The sequence below is a fragment of the Lucilia sericata genome, unplaced genomic scaffold, assembly GCF_015586225.1.
Source record: "Lucilia sericata isolate MDLA Ls3-8-SP2 unplaced genomic scaffold, ASM1558622v1 Contig000039F_arrow, whole genome shotgun sequence".
NCBI lineage: Eukaryota > Metazoa > Arthropoda > Insecta > Diptera > Calliphoridae > Lucilia > Lucilia sericata.
This window is the reverse complement of record NW_023994077.1, coordinates 553,968-572,019: the sequence shown is the minus strand read 5'-3', so window position 1 is coordinate 572,019 and position 18,052 is coordinate 553,968. Positions and strand designations below refer to the sequence as shown.

At 27.7% G+C, this 18,052-nt stretch overlaps 1 protein-coding gene across 2 annotated transcripts in view; it reads left to right on the top strand.

The window, feature by feature from the left end:
• LOC119613513 (CDK5 and ABL1 enzyme substrate 1) overlaps nt 1-16,359 on the top strand; it is a 39,890-nt gene extending 23,531 nt beyond the window's left edge. The window contains exons 3-10 of one of the 2 annotated variants that reach the window (XM_037969541.1): nt 9,768-10,157; nt 10,220-10,343; nt 10,415-10,554; nt 12,925-12,957; nt 13,516-13,618; nt 13,689-13,882; nt 13,947-14,151; nt 14,222-14,691. In XM_037969541.1, the coding sequence (XP_037825469.1) occupies nt 9,768-10,157; nt 10,220-10,343; nt 10,415-10,554; nt 12,925-12,957; nt 13,516-13,618; nt 13,689-13,882; nt 13,947-14,151; nt 14,222-14,362 (1,330 nt within the window). In that variant the 3' untranslated portion in view covers nt 14,363-14,691. Of the gene's footprint in view, nt 1-9,767; nt 10,158-10,219; nt 10,344-10,414; nt 10,555-12,924; nt 12,958-13,515; nt 13,619-13,688; nt 13,883-13,946; nt 14,152-14,221 lie in introns of both variants that reach the window. The other variant, XM_037969547.1, reaches the window with a different exon arrangement.
• Nucleotides 16,360-18,052: the final 1,693 nt, after the last annotated feature.

The following is an 18,052-nucleotide window of genomic DNA, read 5'->3' as shown; positions in this document are numbered from 1 at the left end:
ATTTGATCATACCTATACAAAATACTAGCAACAACAATAAAATTAACAAAACAATAACAATTCCCCTTTTATTGGTTTGTGAACATGTTTACACTACTCTACAATTCTTTTTTTTTATACAAAATGAAAACAATAACAAAAAAATTTGCTAAATTGATGAATTTTTTGTGTTGTTTTTATTATTATGGCTGTTGGGGTCTCTTCTAGTATTTGTTGTTATTACTATTTCTTGCTGGATTCTCTTTTGTGCTTCTTATTTGTTTACAAAATACTATAACACACCTATTATTTATTTTTGGTAAAATTTTGGTTGTATGTATGTGAGAGAGTGAAAGAGATGGTGAATGTTGGGTTTTATTTTGTTGTTGTTGGTGTTTTTTAATAATAGTAGTTTTTTTGAATACTTTTTGTATCTTTCTTCTTCAACTATTTCGGTTTATATTTGTTATAATTGTTGTTATTGTTTTTTAATTTCTACAACGCAAATAATAATTTTTGTTGTTGCTGTTTTATGCGTCATTAAGACCTTGGTGTTTGTGTGTATGCATATGGACTTACAGTTTATATTAGAAGAAGAACAAGCACACAAAACCGATAGGGGCTGGTATTGGGGGTATAAATAAGTTAACGGGATTTTTAGTAAATTTTTTATTAAGTTTTTCTTAGAGATAAAAGAGGGAAGTCGTTTACTAAACGAAAATTGATTTCGTTACAAGGTTGTATTGCGGACAAAAATAGACTTCGTTACGCGGTTATTTTCTAAATCAAAATAGACTTCATTACGGTAATTTTCTAGACGGACTTCTTTACAAAATTATATTCTAGACGGAAGAAGACTTTCTAGACCAAAATAGACTTCGTTATGAAGTTACTATCTAGACCAAAATAGACTTCGTTACGAAGTTATTTTCTAGACGGAAATAGACTTTGTTACGAAGTTATTTTCTAGACTAAAATAGACTCCGGTACGAAGTTACTTTCTAGACCGAAATAGACTTCGTTTGAAAGTTTTTTTTTTACACGAATATATAGGTACTTCTTTACGAAATTATATTCTAGATGAAAATAGACTTCTTCACGAAGTCGGGAATAAACTTTGTTACGAAGTTTTTTTCTGTTCAAAAATAGACTTCGTTACAAAGTTATTTTTTGATGGAAATAGACTTCGTTCCAAAGTTATTTTCTAGACTGAAATAGACTTGGTTACGAAGTAATTTCCTTGGCTGAAATAGACTTCGTTACGAAGTCATTTTCTAGACGGAAATAGCTTCGTTACGAAGTTTTTTTCTAGACGAAAATAGACTTCGTTACGAAGCTACTTTCTACATGAATATAGACTTCGTTACGATGCTACTTTCTATAGGAAAATAGACTTCTTTACGAAGTTACATTCTGGACGAAATTGGACCTCTTTACAAAGTTATTTTCTAGACGAAAAAAGACTTCGTTACGAAGATATTTCGTTACGAAGATATTTCTTGACAATTTTGTAAAATTTTAAAATTTGCTTTATTTTAAACAAAAATTTAATATTTCCCCCAATATTTTTTTTTTTATCAACAAATGTTTGTTTATTTAAAAGTTTATTGCTATTTTATATTAACATGTAAATTAACATACAAACAATCGCTTTTTATTAAAAAAAAAACTTTATTTTAATTTAAACTTAATTATGCCTTAAAAACTTTATTAAAAGTAAGCTTTAATGTTTGCATTAGCTTTTTTATAAGCATCACGTGTTTCTTTTTTTTCATAAATACTTTCTAAATTTAAGCACTGCTACTAGAGCTTTTTTAAATTAAAGAAAAAAATACAAATATTTAAATTAGTTAAAATAAATGTTATCTATTTTGTTTAAATGTTTGCTTTTGGTTTAAAATTAAACATGAGCTAACAATAAAAACTTATATAAAAAACCAAAAAGAGTTGCCAAGTGCATTGAATTAAATTTATTTGTCTAAATGTTTTCTCACATGCTGTTTTTATTAAACTTGTGTTCCCAATTTATTTATTTTTCAACACGTGAGAGATGTGTCAATAACATACAAATTTAAATCAATTTATTTCTAATAATAATAAATCATTTGCAAACTAAACTATTAATAACAAATTGATTTGAAAAGAAACTTGTTAGAAATAATAGCATTTAATTTATTTTAAAATATATTTCAATATTTTGAAATGTTAGTAATATGTTAAACGGAATTACGCAGAGTACAGTATAATCCCCAATAATCTTACAACTATTATTAAATTTTTACTTAACTTCCGTTTTGTTGACTTGCATAATTATTACAATAACAGGAAACAAAATATAAAAACAGATATTTGTTTAGAATATTTTTTTTTTTTTCAATATTAGAAAGAAAAATTATTTAAAATCTACACACCTACAATATACGTGGGTTGCTACATAAATTCTGACATCGATTTGATGACATTTTCTAGACGAAAATATACTCCTATTCGAAATCTTTCTAAACGAAAATAGACTTCGATTCGAAGTCCTTTTCTAGACAAAAATAGATTTCAATTCGAAGTGATTTTCTAAGCGAAAATAGATTTCGATTCGAAGTCCTTTTCTAGACGAAAATAGATTTCTATTCGAAGTGCTTTTTTAGACGAAAATAGACTTCGATTCGAAGTGCTTTTCTAGACGAAAATAGATTTCGATTCGAAGTCCTTTTCTAGACGAAAATATACTTCGATTCGAAGTGCTTTTCTAGACGAAAATAGACTTCGATTCGAAGTGCTTTTCTAGACGAAAATAGACTTCGATTCGAAGTGCTTTTCTAGACGATAATAGACTTCAATTCAAAGTGCTTTTCTAGACGAAAATAGATATCGATTCGAAATCCTTTTCTAAACTCAAATAGAGTCCTTTTCTAGACAGAAATAGACTTCGATTCGAAGTTATTTCTAGACGAAAATAAACTTAGATTCGAAGTCATTTCTAGACGAAAATATATTGCGATTCGAAGTCCTTTTCTAGACAAAAAGACGAAAATATATATTTTACTAGACGTAAACAGTTTAATAGTCTAATCTTGATTTCGAATTCTCATTCTAGACGACTTCAAAACTAATTTGGAAATAATATTAATTCAAATTCCTCTCACTGTATATAAATTTGCTTCAATAAATTACAGCTGTAAACTGCAACCTATAAATTTAAACAGATGTTTAGATTATTTATATTTTTGTTTTTGTTAATTGTATTTAAAATATAATTTATTTGTTAAGACCTAGACAAAATAATTAACAAGTGTATAGTATAATTTTGAATAAAAAATAATTAATTCCTTGTTTATTTTTTATTAATTGTACTGAAGAATAACAAAAGTTTTATAAACTTAAACAAAATAAAAATTTTTAATTAAACAAAGTGTTATAAAACAAATTTTATAAAAATATAAATTAAATTTAGAAACTCAAATTTTTTTCTATTATAATTTTCTTAAATTTTTTAACACTTTTGAATATATGTTTCTATTTATAGAAAATTTGTTGCTATGTTTTTAAATAGATTTATGTTTTAATAAATATTTAACAAAAAAATAACACGTTTATAACAATATACATTTATATTTAAATGAATAAGTTTAATTTAAAACTAGTTCAAACTTGTTAAATTGCATTTTGTGTTGTTTTTTTCCTCTGATAATAAGTGACAACTTTTTTTTTTTAAAGGAGCCCTTAATAGTAAAAGAAGATTAACATACAAATTTTTATGTTTACTTACCCTGCCAGCAACTCAACTAACTTTAAATGCATTAAAAGCCGACTTTTTCATCAACTAGTTATGGTTGATTCTTGGATTATTTTTAATGGAGCCAACTGACTATTTTAACATGGTGATGTCATACGCAGTAGTCAATTGTCCGACTCTGCATGACTTTTCAACTAGCTTAAAGTTAGTTACTAAAAAATTAGCTTAAAGGTAACTCTTTATTAACTAACTTAAAGTTAGTTGCAGAAAAGTCAAGCAATAGTTTTCTTTTGAATTCCCTACTGTATTAATTAATTATATTTTAATTAAATATATTTAAAATTTAACTACTAGTTATCTAAATTACATTTCGGTTTAATACAAGTTATGATATTAGTTCGTTAAAATTAATAGACATCAGTTTTCTGCAGGGGAACTAATAATAACACCGGTACCCATAAAATTATGAATGATTTGTTCATTATTTCCATGATTCCCATTGATCCAAATCTAAAATAAATTTGAAAATGTTTTGTGTAATGTTAACTGTTAATGTATTATATTTACAGTATTAATCAGCAGAATTTAGAATTTAGGGACCGAGTTTTAAAATATTTAACCTTTTATGATTAATTTTTCCAATTTACTGACTCAAATTTCACAACGTATAGAAGAAAATGACAAAAATGTAAAACAAATTCCAAATAATAAAGAAACATGAGAAAACATGTCGAAACAAAATGCTCTCCAGATAATTTTGGGGTACTCCCGCATTATATGATAGTTAGCTTGTAGCTAGTCTTTAAAAGTCGGTTGTTTACGTTAATAAATACCAAATTTTGGAACATTTCTGCATTACATTGTTGTTCGTTTATAGTCAGTCTACTAAAGTTAACAAATAAAATCATAATAATAGAGAAACAAGAGAAAACATGTTGAAATACAATTAATTCTCTCCAGATAATTTTGAGGCACTTCTGCATTACATTATAGTTAGCTTGTAGTTAGTATTTAAAAGTCGGTTCTTTACGTTGCCAAATACAAAATTTCGGGACAGCTCTGCATTACATTGTAGTTAGCTTATAGTCAGTCTGTAAAAGTAAACTAGAAGTGAATTTTTCTCGTAGTCGACTACAAAATTGCTGGCAGGGTAAGTAAACAAAACTTATACTTTTATACACTCAAACACACACACACTTTCCTACAAACTCCTGCACTTGTCTCGCTCATTTTAAAATTTAAATGGAAATAGGGAGGGGAGAATCTATTGATAACACTCACACACAATAAATACAACAAAACAAATCTACTCATTAGTTTTTTTCTGTTTTTTTATATAATTATAAAAAACAACAACATAGCTATTTCAACCATAAATAAATCATTTATTTACAAAACAACAATGTTGTGTTGTGTTGATTATACCAAGTTGTTGGAGAGGGGCAGTGCATTGGTTTTTGTCTTATGAATGCTGAGAGCCTAGTAAATTACCTTCAGTTAATTGGTCCTAGGTCGAGGTTAAATAAATTATGTTGAATTAACAAAATATATACAGCGACTGACTGGTTTAGTGTTGTTGTTGTCGTTGTCATTTTTTTCCTTATTATGGAGGCACAAAGTTATAACGGTAATAGACCAGAAAACGAAAAATATAAATAAATATAAAGAACTCTGCTATGGAAAAATACTTTTTTTTAAGAAAACAACATAAAAACAAGTGCTGAAAACACGTGCTGCTTTGGGATTGACGTTTTTATAGGAAGCTATAAAAGAGTAAATTCTTTTCATAATTTAATAAAATAAATTCCATTTATTTGTCCAAAGAAAAACGCATCGAAACTAAGTCTTTTTCGTCTTGAAAATGATTTCATAACAAAGTACCATTTCGCCTAGAAAATAACTCCGTAACAAAGTCCAATTTCGACTAGAAAATAATTTCGAAACGAAGTCCAATTTCGACTAGAAAATAACTTCGTAAAGAAGTCTATTTCCGTCTATTAACAACTTCGTAACGAAGCCTATTTTCGTCTAGAAAACAACTTCGTAACAAAGTCTATTTTCGTCTAGAAAGTAACTTCATAGCGAAGTCCATTTCCGTCTAGAAAATAACTCCGTAGCGCAGTATATTTCCATCTAGAAAATAACTTCGTAACGAAGTCTATTCCGTCTTGAAAATAACTCCGTAACGAAGTTTATTTCCGTCTAAAAACCACTTCGTAACGAAGCCTATTCTCGACTAGAAAACAACTTCGTAACAAAGTCTATTTTCGTCTAGAAAGTAACTTCATAGCGAAGTCCATTTCCGTCTAGAAAATAACTCCGTAGCGCAGTATATTTCCATCTAGAAAATAACTTCGTAACGAAGTCTATTCCGTCTAGAAAATAACTCCGTAACGAAGTCTATTCCCATCTAGAAAACAACTTCGTAACGAAGTCTATTTCGGTCTATAAAGTAACTTCATAGCGAAGTCCATTTCCGTCTAGAAAATAACTCCGTAGCGCAGTATATTTCCATCTAGAAAATAACTTCGTAACGAAGTCTATTTCCTTTTAGAAAACAACTTCGTAACGAAGTATATTTCTGTGCCGAAAATAACCTCAAACCAAAGTACAATTTCGACAGAAAATCTCTTCGAATTGAGAATCATTTTATTCCTTTAAAAACTGTTTAAATGCTTATAGACTAGAGGAGGGAAAGAGCCAAGAAAAAACAGTAATTAAAAATTCATTCTATACACTTTTCGGGGGTATGAACAGAAAGCTTTGCTCTCTACATCTTAGTGCGTAGATGTGGGAAGCCAATTAAAATTTTACACCAATTAGAAGCTTATAATTAATTAAAAGAACAAAAACCACGCTAAACAGTGAAATGGATGGATAGTACGTTACGGTAATGTCAAGTGTCATGTTTACAACGAAAGCAATTAAAAATACAACAAACACATACAACATAGACCTCACTAAAATTCTATGGGGAGCTTAAGAAATATAAACCGTTAATTAGTTGGAGTTTTTTACCAGGCGCTCAAAATTTTAAGAAAGTTTTTCTAATTAGTAACAAAAACCTAAAAATCACTTGAGGTTTTTGGGGAAAAAATGAAAGAGAACAAAAGAGAAAAACAAACCTAACGCATACGAAAACAATTTTTAATTTGAATTCCGTAAAAGAAAACTACTAAATTTTAGTAACTAAAATGAAAATGCGTGACTGAGTGAGTGAGTGGAAAGGGACACACACACAACTGAATACTAATAAGAGAAAAGTAAAACAAAGAACAGATAAGAAAACCAAAACAAAAATATAAATTACAAAAACAATTAGTAGAAAAGGGACTGACTGAGGGCGGCTCACCATATTTTGTATAGAAAAAAAAAAGCAGCAGGCAGGTTGTTGTTTTAATTAGCTATAGAATATTTATAACAAAACATAAATAAATTAAAATTTTTTGTGCGTGTGTTTGGGATTCTCTTGTTTTTCTTTTATTTGTTTTTTATTTTTTTGTTGTTATGTTTGGAAATAGTAGTTAATTTCTGTTTGTTAGAATTTCTGTTGGCCTGGTAGAAATACCAATAATATTCAAATTTCTAAAAGTGAAAATGATTTATGATGAATGGAGGGGTATGATTGAGTGTCCAATTCGTTATGGAATGGGTTGGGGGCTTATAAACAAAACAACAGCTATAGGGGAAATAGGTAATAATAATTTGTTGAAATGATAATTAAAATGGAGAAATATAAACAAATAACTTTTTTCATTTAGAATATGTGGCACTGAGTAATGAAGTATATTTTCGTCAAGGAAATAACTTCGTAACGATGTCTTTTTTCGTTTAGGAAATAACTTCGTAACAAAGTATATTTTCGTCTACAATATGACATCGTAACAAAGTCTAAATAACTAGAAGTCGTCTAGGAAATAACTTCGTAACGAAGTTACGTAGTGAAGTCTATTTTCATCTAGGAAATAACTCCTTGGCAAGGTTTATTTTCGTCTAAGAAATAACTTCGTAACGAAGTCTATTTTCGTCTAGAAAGTTTCATCGTAACGAAGTCTATTTTCATCTAAAAAACAAGTAGTAAAGTATAGTCGGGCATGGCCGACCATATAATACCCTACACCATGAGTATATTTTAAAAAATTTTATTTTTCATAAAGAAACTTTTATGTTGAATTTGACCTTAATTCCAAAGTATTTAAGCAATTTATTGATAAAAAAAACTAATTTTCTAAATATAAATATATAATTATATAGGAGTATAGGTCAAACATGGGCCGATACTCATTCAATTTGGGAAAAGGATATATTTTTAAATAACAGTTAGTTATGTTGAGTTTCATTGCGATACAAATGGTTACAAGTCAATTTTAGACGTTTAAGACATTTTTTGAAGGGGGGTTTGTAGGGGGGCTAGGGTCAAATAAGGGCCGATCATTGCAAAAATCTGCAGTGTCATTTATACTTATATAAAACATATTTGTGGCAATTTTTAGAGAGATAATAGTATATTTGACGTAATTATGGCATAAAAAGCCCAAATCGGGTGGTACGGTTGTATGGGGGCTAGGTGAAATAATCGACCGATTTCAACCGTTTTCAATAGGCTTGTGCCCTAAGCCAAAAAAAATGTTTGGCCCAAATTTAATCAAATTATCTTGAAAATTGCGGCCTGACAGCCAGCCAGCCGGACAGACGAACGGACATGTCTTAATCGACTCAAAAAGTGATTCTGAATCGATCGGTATACTTTAAGGTGGTTGTAGGACCAATATTTTTGTGTGTTACAAACATCAGCACAAACGTATAATATCCTCCCCACGATAGTAGTGTAGGGTATAATAACTTAGTAACGAAGTTAGAAAATCCAGCTCCTTGTTTCTTCTTTCTCTCCCATTTATGCACTTTTGTTTACAAACACGTGTTTACAATTACAAACCGGCAAATCAATTACTCACCAACATCTGCTCCACAAAAAAAGATAATTAAATATAGTAAAACATACAACAACAAGAAATATTTAAAATTCCACACATGTTGTTGTTGCAGCAGCAAATGTAAGTCGGTATGTCAACGAAGCACATACAAAACTCTCAGCTAAACACTTGCACGCACATGTTTACTACAGTCCGAATGCTTAATATATTTCTACATAATTTGAAGGACATTTAATAGGTTTTAAAACATTGATGTTGGAGATTTTTTGTTGTTTTATTTATTTCTTTAAGATTTTTGAGTTTGCCTACTAAAATTTATGATAACCTAATAGTTTAGCTCCAAAAAACCGTTTTGATTTTAAATAATTCTTGTTTTGTTTATTTAAAGGGATCCCCCAAGTAAGCAAGCCCTTTTATGTGAAAAAAAGAAAAATAGGTATATAATTTAAAGGGGGATTTCTATATAAAAGAGCAAGATATACCTTATCTTTCTCTTTTTTTTATATAAATGAGACATGTTTACTTATTTATTTATGTTTTATTGTTGGTTTTTATCTTTAAAAGTTATTTTTGTAAATTAAATTTCAAGGCCCTTTTTGAGTTTTTTTTTAATATTATTGAATTTATTGTTGTTGTTTTGTATGTTTTTGAATTGCAATTGTTGTTGTTTCATTTAAGCATTTTGTCTGTCTTTTGGTTTTTACTGATAGTATTGCTTGATCGTATGTATTTTTTATATTTTAAATGTGGTTTTTGAACCCGTGTTTTAAAAGTCTGCTAGCCTGTTACCGAATAGATCATTTTAAAAGCCTGGAAATAGAACAGCTCTAGCTAGTCATTCAGGGTCGAATAGAGTAAGAGAAGTGAGTTAGTGATCTTTAAAGCAAAAATCTTTTTGTTTTATTAACTGTTAAAACAAAAATGACTGGATGATCTTGTTAATAAAGTTCGTGCTACATATAAGGAAAAGAAGTTTATTTACACCTAAAAGTAGTTTTGTAGCCCTTGATACGACATCTATTTTCATCTAGAATTATATTTTTATTTACTTTTATAAAAAAATACAAATATTTCTAAAAAAATTTGAAACTAATTCCCAAATTGTTTTTCTCCTCTCTTTACAGAACCTTTAGCAATGGTGCATGTGATACCTCTGGTATACAACCTAGAGCTAGACTTAATACGGCACCCGGTATGCGCGGTAGTGGTACAGCTTTAGCAGCATTTGGTGCCAGTGGTGTTGGTGTTACAAAAAGACCTTATAATATAATAAGTTCCACGATTTCTCATATAACAGATGATAGCAGCACGGAAAGTTTAACACCCGGCTCATTTAGTAATCGTGGCAGTATAACAAAATCAGTACAAATCAACGATTCTAAAGATTTACGTTATATGAATTCACAAGCACACAAACAGCATCAATATAAAGATGAACGTGTCGTTTTGGTATCACGTAAGGTACCATTTTTCATATTTTCAGCTTTGCCCTATTATAAGGGTAAAAATGGCAGGTAATTTCTAGAAATTTCTTTATAATTTTTATAAAATATTAATGGTATTTGTTATTTTCTAGAGCTGAATTACGCAAAGAGGGCCGTAGACGTAATACTTCCGGTTCTCGTCCTTTATCGGCTATTAATGATGCTCCTTTTGATCCATTCGATTTGTTGGGTATTGAAAGAGGAGAAAGTGGCCAGGTTTGTTTAGTGTTCTTCTGCTTCTTAATATCTTTATGTTAAGCTGTTTTTTTGTTTGTTTTAATTTTCAGGATATTTCTTATGGTCATTTGTTAATACCCTCCCGTCAGTTTAGCAAAGAGGGTAAAAAACATGCTGGCAATACTACACTTTTGGACAATCAAATTGAAATAACAAGTACGGCCGCTTTAAAGAATCATGGCATTGCAAGGTATTTATTTTTTTACTTATAAATAAAAGTTTAAAATGAAATAGATTCATTCCATTCAAAATTTGCAAATTTTGTTTTGTTATTATTACCTCAAATCATTAAACTATTCACTTTTTTTCATTATAATTAGTTTTAAGAGATTTTCATTTTCTCCATCTATTTCTCTTTAAATCCCTTGGCTTATTTTAATTAACCAAATATTGATTCATCGCCAAGCCCTCTTGTTTTTCTTTTTTGTTTTCTTAGCATTTTATTAAATAATTTGCGTTTTATAAATTCCATTTTATATTTCTACATTTAGAATCATATTGCTTTTGATGTTTTTGTTGCAATTTTTGCTTATTAATTGTTCTGCCATAGTTTTATTTTGCAAACAAATTTATTAAGCTTTTAGATTATATTACAAATTTAAAAATGTTTTGTTTTTTTGTTTGCATAATTTTCAATTTTACATAACATTTTTCTTTTTGATTTCGTTATACCTTTATTATATAAAATTTTTATTGGCTTTTGGCCAATTAATTTTAAGAACAATTTTATTATAGTCTAATGTGTATGTTCACATAAAGGAATTCTGCTAAAACAATGGAAAATATTCCATGTTTTTTGTTTGAGGAATCAAAAATATGAATTTATTTTTGTAAAAAGTTTTGTAATATTTTGTTGTTTAATTCCTTAAGTTGCAAATGCTGCTATTTAAGTTTCTTTTCAAAGATTAACTACTTAAATATTGGGGTATTTTAAAATACAAAACTAACACATTTTTTACGTCTTAGAATTTAAAACATTCAGCATTACACTATTTAGATTCAAGATGAATTCATGAAAGTGAGGTCTTTTTTTGACAATAGTCTCCTTAAGAAACGATTTCTCATCGCCCACAGAGTCTCCACTTAGCAAGATCTTTATTAATTGAAAAATACTTCTAACAACAAAGATACTCTTACAACAACAGAATACTTTCGATAGTTTCGAAAAGCTCTTGATTTAAATGAAACAAAGATAAAGACAAACCTCGGCGATATTGTTTATAAATTATGTTGAACAAAAGTGTCATAGTCAGGAGTTTCAAGAAGCTCTAAGAACCTTTTCATTCATAACGGATGATGACGAAAACATAATTCAAAACAAGAAGAGCTGTAATCTGAAGAAAACATTATATTGTGTGCCTCCGTTTAGTTAGAAGTTAAGAGTTATAATGTGTTAAATCAACTGGACTGATGGACGCCGATGTTGTTGTTGTTGTTGGGGTTGACAGCCCTTAGCCGAATAATTCGGGACATTCCGGTATTTAGAACCGGCTGTCGGGAAATGCCTGGGATGTCATCGGAGGAGTCATCCCAACTTTAACAATACACAGTTGGATACTCCCCCGAAGCATGTCAGGATGGATATATACAAGGAAAACATATGCAGATATGTGCAGGATCCATTGGATAAGTCCTCGTATACGGCAGCTTTGAACGACATTCACAGAGACGCCATAACCTACCGCGGGATAAAAGAGTAGTTCTTTCACAACTAATATCGGGATGGAGCAACAGGCTCAATTCCTATTTGTCACGTGTAGATCGTGCAGTCTCCAATGTCCTGCATGTGGTCAGGGTCTACATGACACCCACCACATATTCAACTGCTCGGCTAACCCCACTTCACTCTGTCCAATGGATTTATGGACGCATGTAGTTCAAGTAACCCAATTTTTAGGCCTGAACATTATTGTAGAACCCGCCACTAGACTATTGTATAGTTTTTACAACAACAACGTGGACGCCTAGATTTATTTCTTCGTACTAGGTGTAACATACAACCTCCTTTCAAACTAACTGACTAAAGGCCCCATTATCAGTTTTTTTTTCAATTTCAAACTTTAAAATCTTTAAAATAGTTTCAACATGATTTAAGTAATAGTCGAAAATTAAGCATTTATGAGTGATAATGATGTAATATTATATTCGAAATCAAATTCGAAGTTATGCTCGAAAGTTTTTAAAGCTGTATAAATAGTCTCTAAATCATGAGGATTCTTAAAAACAGGATTTTAGTTGCATTCGAAATCCTTAAAATAGTTTTAATTTTTGTTTTTCGAAGTTATCGTCGAAGTAAAATTCGAAAACTCAATGTTATGTTTGAAAATTTTTTGAAGCTTTTAAAATACTTGCTGAATATAAATAAGCTTTTTATATGTTCGAAAATTGGAAAGTTCTAAAGTTTTTAATTTAATTTAATTTTATTTAAACTTGTTTTTCTGGACAAAGTATTCAAATATGTAGTTTTGTAGTTTATTTAACTTTTTAACATCAACTTTATTTACATTTTTGCGTATTATTGTTCTGTTTATTTTATTTTCAACTTTATTTTATTTTACAGAACCAAAATCATGACACGACATAAAGGCAAATGGTAAACAAAAACAATGTTGTAATTTGTAAAGACCCACGAACAAAATCAAATTTTAAAGTTATCAAAGGTTTAGCAAATGAATTCTATAAAAAATAGTTTGTTTAACCAAACTTAGTTACAATTAAAATTTGATTATGTTCATGGGCTTAAGTGTCTGTCTGTAAATGTTGTAGTAATGTTATTTAGAGACCGACAGAGTTAAATATTTCCTTTAAAAAAAAACTTTCTTTTTGAAAACTTTTCATACAAAATTATTTTTAAAAGAATTCTCTTTTGGTTTTTAAATACAAAACTAATACTTTCGGTTTCTGTTATAAATTGTTTACTAAAATTGTAATAAAAACTAAATTAAACTAAAAAAATCCAAAATTTTTGTTTTAAAATAACTTTTTTGTAGAGAAAATAACAAAGAGTGGTAATTAAATAAATAGACAACATCATCATCTCATTACTAAACTTTCAACAAACTACTAACCTTTAAAAACTATTAGAATTGAATGTTTAATTTTATGTTTTAATACACAATTACCTAATTTATAAAATATTTTGAAATTCTAGGTGTTTTACTTATGACAACAATAATCGTAATAATACAGCTAGTCCTTCGCCTGATATAAAACTTGATTACGAAGAATCTTTAGAGGGTAGCAGAAGTCTACAGGTAAAGTTTTTCATCTTGGAAGCATAAAAAAAACGATTATAACTTGATATTTTTTGTTTTTCTTTTACAGCACTTACAATATTCTGCAAATATTTTAGATGATCCCGAGCTAATAGCGGGCAAACATCGTACTTTATTAACATTTACTTCATATATGACTTCAGTTATTGATTATGTTAGACCATCGGATTTGAAAAAGGAACTTAATGATAAATTTAAAGAGAAATTTCCTCATATACAATTGACTTTAAGTAAATTGAGGAGGTAAGAGAAAATAAATTTTTGTTAATTTTTGAAATGTCTAAATAATAAAATGTTTTTGTTATAGTATTAAACGTGAAATGCGTCGCATTAATAAAATGGATAATCGCATTGATTTGGTTACTATATCCCAAGCTTATGTGTATTTTGAAAAATTAATTTTGGCCAATTTGATTAACAAATCCAATCGTAAATTATGTGCTGGTGCTTGTCTTTTACTCAGCGCCAAAATGAATGATGTTAAGGGTGATTTATTGAAAAGTTTAATAGAGGTATGTTTAATTTAATTAAAAAATATTTTAAAATTGTTAAATAATAAGTTTCTTTTTTCTTTGTTTGCAGAAAACTGAAAACGTCTTTCGTTTAAATCGCAAAGAATTAATTTCTTCAGAATTTGCTGTTTTAGTGGCTTTGGAATTTAGTTTACATGTTCCTATGCATGAGATATTACCCCACTATCAACGTTTACTCTACGAATCCTAGAATTGGCCTAAACGCTTTGCCGATAAGCGTTTTCTTTCGGCTGCTGCTAATACCTCACGTTATTATTTACGTCGTTGTGCTAGCAGTAAAAAGTAATTACTTATATTTTTTTTTTATATAATTGTTTCTACAACGTTAGACATTTTCTTAAATTATTTACTAAAAAACACAGAAACAGAAATCTTATGTAAATACTTTTTTATATATATTTTTTGTCTATAACTTTTAAACTTTAAACTTTTTATACTGCTCTAAACAAACAACTTTTTTATATACCTATAGTTTTTAACCACAAATCTTAATAAATCCCAAGCTTTATTTAAACAAAATCTCAAAGTTTTACAAAAAAAAAAACTTTATTTTGTTAATCTACAACTCTTTTTAAGGATTTTTCATAAAAATTTGAAAAAACATTTTGAAATTTTTTTTAAATTTTCTTTTTAAAATATGATTTCGTAAATCTATTACTTTTCGTAAGAATATTTCATATAAAATTTCAAATTTTTTTCAAAATTTTATTGAAATTTCCGTTTTAATAAGAGTTGTAAAGATTTTGAAATAAAGTGTTTAGTTAATATTAAAAATTGCAAAATTTTTTATACAAAAAAGAAAGAATTCAAAATTGAAAAGTTTTTTATACAAAAAAGACAAGAAATTTAATATAATTTTTAACAAAATTAAACAATTTTATAAATTCTTGGCAAATAACTTAAAATTTGTTTATAAAGGATAAAATTTTTCTTTTGCAAAGTAATTAACATAAAATACGAAATTGTAAATCGATTCGATTGAAAACTACTTTTGAATTACAAAGTATTTTATATACAATACGAACTTTTTTATTTTGGAATCAAGCTATATGCTAGAATATATGTTATGAATTAGTATAAATCTATTATATATATATAAATTTGTAAAACAAAAGTCTCTACTTCAACCTGTTTTTAAAGTAGACATAATTATCTTACTAATTCGAATTTTGCCGAAAGTCATTACGAAAATGTTCGAATTTGTTTTTAGTACTTTGAATGATATTCTTACGAATCGATTAACTTAAAAATTACCACAAATTATTTATAACTTTAAACTAAAAATTGTCACTATAAATAAGACTAAAAACCAAAACCTTTAAAAAATCACAATTTGTGTGATATGATGTAGAATTTTATAAATTCTAAAGCAAAATTAATTGGCAAATGAATTGAAACTAAAAGATTTTTTTATTAAGAATAATCTAAACAACGAATATTCGAAAAGAAAATCTCACCATAAATAATTTTTTTGTAAAAACAAAACTTAAAATTGTAAAGATGTGGAAATTGATTGTTTTATTTTTCAAATCAAACAATTTTCAAACTAAAACAAATTTTGAAATCGTTCACTTTTAGCGATTTCAAATTGTTTTAAAGAAATTAGTTTTCTAGGTTTATGGAAACTTTCAAAAGCCTGTGGAAAAAAATACTATGGAAAACTAGAGAAATCTCTATTTCTATACTTTGTTGAGATTTCTGAAGCTTTTAGCATATAAATCAATCAAGACATAAAACACAAATTGGGGAAAATTGACAAAAAACTTGGCCACAGTTTAAAATTGAACAACAAACGTTTAAGTATTAAAATTTTTTCTAAAAAGTTTTGAAAGTAGCTTAATAATTAAGACAAACTACAATTAATTAAGCATTAATTAAAATATATAAATATTGTTTAATCTATAAGAGTATTTGTAGCAAACAAAACTTTTTTTGATAAAAAAAAAAAAAAAAAAAACACCTAAAACAACACAGTATTATTAAACTGTACGACAAGCTTAATTAAAACAAAATTTAAGAAAAAATTTTATAAAAACTTGAAAACATCAAGCAATCAGACCCTTCATCTCAAAAATCCACCTTTCAACATGGTTAAACATTGAGATAATGTTTCCATTTTTAACTAAACAAACTAAAATGGGAACATAGCAAATTATTCTTGGAAAAAAAAAAAAAAAACATTAAATATCAATAAGAAATTAATAAAAATTTTAAAAGCATTTGTATTTGAAAAAAATGCCGGGAAATGGTATATTAAAAAAATATAATTTTATAAAAATAATATAGAAAACCGAAAAATAAGGACAAATTTGTTTTACCTTTAGAAAAAAGATCCTCAAATATTAAGCAAATTTATAAAAACAAACATTATTATACACAATTATACTTAACTGTAATCCCTTAAGAACTTATTAGTCAAAACCAACACCATGTTAAAAACACTTATTACAAAACCTATTAAGAAAATTAAACTAAAGCTAAAAATATAAATATATATTCTTATTACAAAAAAAAAAACATCTTTAAAAGATACAAAAATTACAAAAAAAAAAAACATAAAAATTAATAACTATTTTAGCATAATCCCTACATTAAGTCTAACACTTTCTTTTTATTTAAAACTATTTTGATTTTTGTTATTTTGTTTATTGTTGTTTTTTATAATTTTTACTTTTTTTAAACTAAACAAGAAATGTTAAAAAACTAAACTAAAACCTTATCATAAATAAATTATAAATTATTATTTAAATAATTTATCAAAAAGATATTTAGTTAAGCTAAAAACCTTAATTAAAGGTTTATTATACATTAATTTAAACTAAAACAAACAACAAACTATGTATTTAAACAAACAAACTTAATAAATATCAATAAAAACCTAAACAAGCAAGTGTTATTACTTCATAAGGCAAAACATCATAACTTGACAACTAGAAATATGTCTTATCTAGCAACCCTGGCAAAGTAATTTTTAATAAACATGACCCACTAATTCTAAGCATTTGTTTGACACTACTTTCACTTCAATAGCTTAAAAACTATTAAAGTTATAGCTATTTAAAAAAAATTATTAAACCTACAAATTTCTTACCATATGGCAACCCTGGTAAAATAATTTTCCCTTAAATATAAAATTCCAATCATAAGCTTTCGTTTGACACTACATTCACAACATTAGCATAACAAATAGTTAAGTTATAGCACTTTAAAGAAACCTATAAATAATTAACACTATGGCAACACTGGCAAAATAATTTTTCATCAAACGATTAATTTAAATGAACAGCTATCCAACAATACTTTAATCACTAAAATTGCTTCAAAACTTCCAAAGTTATAACTATTCAAAAAAACTTTACTACAATATACAAAATTCCACAACTCTGGCAACCCTGGTGGAATAAATTTTGCACAAAACAATAGCTTAAATTACAAGCTAACGTTTGACACCACTTTTACCCTAATCGCTCAAGTACTTACGGAGTTATAGCAGTTTTTAATATCCCTAAATTTGCCCAATTTTCCAAAACACGGTAACCCTGTCACGACATCCGTACAGCGCCATCTATTGGTGGGGTATATGGGTTTTCTGCAAACGAAAAAATGAGGGCCACAGACACAAATTTTCAACACGTTATAACTCGAAAACTACTGAACCTATTAGGATAAATTTTACGTGTACCGATAGGAAATTAATTCAAGATTTTAAAAACTTATTTTTCCAGGGTTGCCAGGCTGTTAATTTTACTTTATTTTGAAGTAAATAAAAGGTACCTTCTAGAGGCTATAAATCAGAAACTACTGAACCGATTTGGATAAATTGTATATAGTCTTGTAGGAGCTGAATTAAGGATTAAGAAAAATGTTTTGCCAGGCTTAT